The sequence below is a fragment of the Carica papaya genome, chromosome 6 (genome assembly GCF_054855325.1).
Source record: "Carica papaya isolate Zhongbai chromosome 6, ASM5485532v1, whole genome shotgun sequence".
NCBI classification, from domain to species: domain Eukaryota; kingdom Viridiplantae; phylum Streptophyta; class Magnoliopsida; order Brassicales; family Caricaceae; genus Carica; species Carica papaya.
This window is the reverse complement of record NC_142314.1, coordinates 26,615,812-26,617,591: the sequence shown is the minus strand read 5'-3', so window position 1 is coordinate 26,617,591 and position 1,780 is coordinate 26,615,812. Positions and strand designations below refer to the sequence as shown.

The 1,780-nt window shown below is 31.6% G+C and overlaps 1 protein-coding gene across 1 annotated transcript; it reads left to right on the top strand.

The window, feature by feature from the left end:
• Window positions 1-1,079: 1,079 nt before the first annotated feature.
• On the top strand, window positions 1,080-1,571 carry LOC148253460 (uncharacterized). The gene has a single exon (XM_088223381.1). It carries the CDS (start codon window positions 1,080-1,082, stop codon window positions 1,569-1,571), a length of 492 nt encoding a protein of 163 aa, XP_088079507.1.
• The last annotated feature ends 209 nt before the right edge of the window (window positions 1,572-1,780 follow it).

The window sequence follows — 1,780 nt, the reverse complement described above, 5'->3', positions numbered from 1 at the left end:
CTTACATGGCAAGTAAAAGAGTAATCCATAATTGTGGATTCTTTAACTAAAAATGAATATAAATTGTTGCCAATACAATTGCTGAAATCTTTTAGCTCTAATCCTTATTCCATGAATTTGGACTATCTTTATACACTTCATTTGTCATTTGGTGTGAGAATATTAATATTGTGTACCTAAGTTCTAATTTAGTTTTTTCCATACAAAAACAAAATTCATTGAAATCGATTATCACTTTTTCCATGAACAAATGACTAAAAAGAAATTGCAAGATCATGTTGCTAGTATCTTAACCATATCTCTTTCCAAGCCCATTTTTATTAAAGTTCGAGACAAACTAACACATTATGCTATATAGTCATCAGTATAAGAGACGTTTAAAATACAGAAAAATATCAATTTCTTATAAAATTACTTATGTAATTATGGTGTTAAAGATTTCATTTATTGTACTAAATTTTTCTTGTAATTCAAAATTGTAATCTATGTCTATAAATAATGAATAAACAAAAAAAGTAAATTTATTCTGATTCATTTTCATTAAATTCACAATTTTAATGTCTTATTTGCTATCCTTTCACCTCATATAACCAAAGAATGCATGCATAGAACAAATTTTTTTGCTTGATTTGGGTATCTTTTCTCATTTCTTATTGACGCTATCTACATGAAGAAATGCTTTTTTAGTCATGTTATTTCTTTAATGTTTTTAATGTACATAGAAATATATATATTTGGTGAGTAAACACAACTTTTTTCAGTTGACAGCCCCACATGTGGATAGATACCAGTACCAACTACAGAGAGAAATACCATAGAAAACGTCAAGAATTAATAAATAGATGTTATATAAAAGTGAAGGAATGGTAAAATTACATTCCCCACATGCTCATATTTAATTTTTGGGAGAAATTCATTGGTTGATTTATTTATTTATTTTTACCACTAATTATATATATATATATATATATATATGTCTGTGTATGTGTGTAAAAGGTGAAAAGTACAAGTGATGGACCTCCCCTCTTTTATAATCATTCCATATCTAATGTCTATCCAAACTTTGTCCCACAGCATCCATGGCAACTGTATCGGCCATCTTATCCCGTCTCCACACCATGACTGTCGTCTTCTTCACTCTCATGCTTCTGGAACTCGTAATTCTACTCCGTTCAATCACCACAACCCTATCAAACCACAATAAACACATAATCACCACAACCCAATTCCTCAAACTCATTGAAGACAACAACCCCACCACTTGTTACTCTAACTCGCCGGCGGTCGGAGATTCGCCGGAGTGCGCAGTGTGTTTGTCGGAGCTGGAGGAAGGTGATAAGGTTCGGAGATTAAGATGCAAGCACACCTTTCATAAGGATTGTCTGGATACGTGGCTTCAGCACTATTTAGCTACGTGTCCGCTTTGCCGGAACAAGATCTTGCCGGACGAGATTGTGGCAAGGTTTCATCGGAAAGTGGCGGAGGAGGAGGAGGAGTATGACGGTAGTGATGAGGAGATGATGTTTTTGTTGTCTGCATTACATGGTAATAGTTTACACAGATTTTTCTAGCTAATTTTTATTATTTTTTTCTTTTTTTTTTGTAATTTTCTTGGTAGTGGGTAGAGAGACAAAAAAAAAAAAAAAAAGAAAAAAAACTTTATCTGCTAGAATAAATCTCATATATAGATTACAACTTTAATTATGTTTTTTTTTTTTTTTTTTCTCTTCAAGTAGTATCTGGTGTTGTCTTAATTTTTTATATGTACATATATATATAT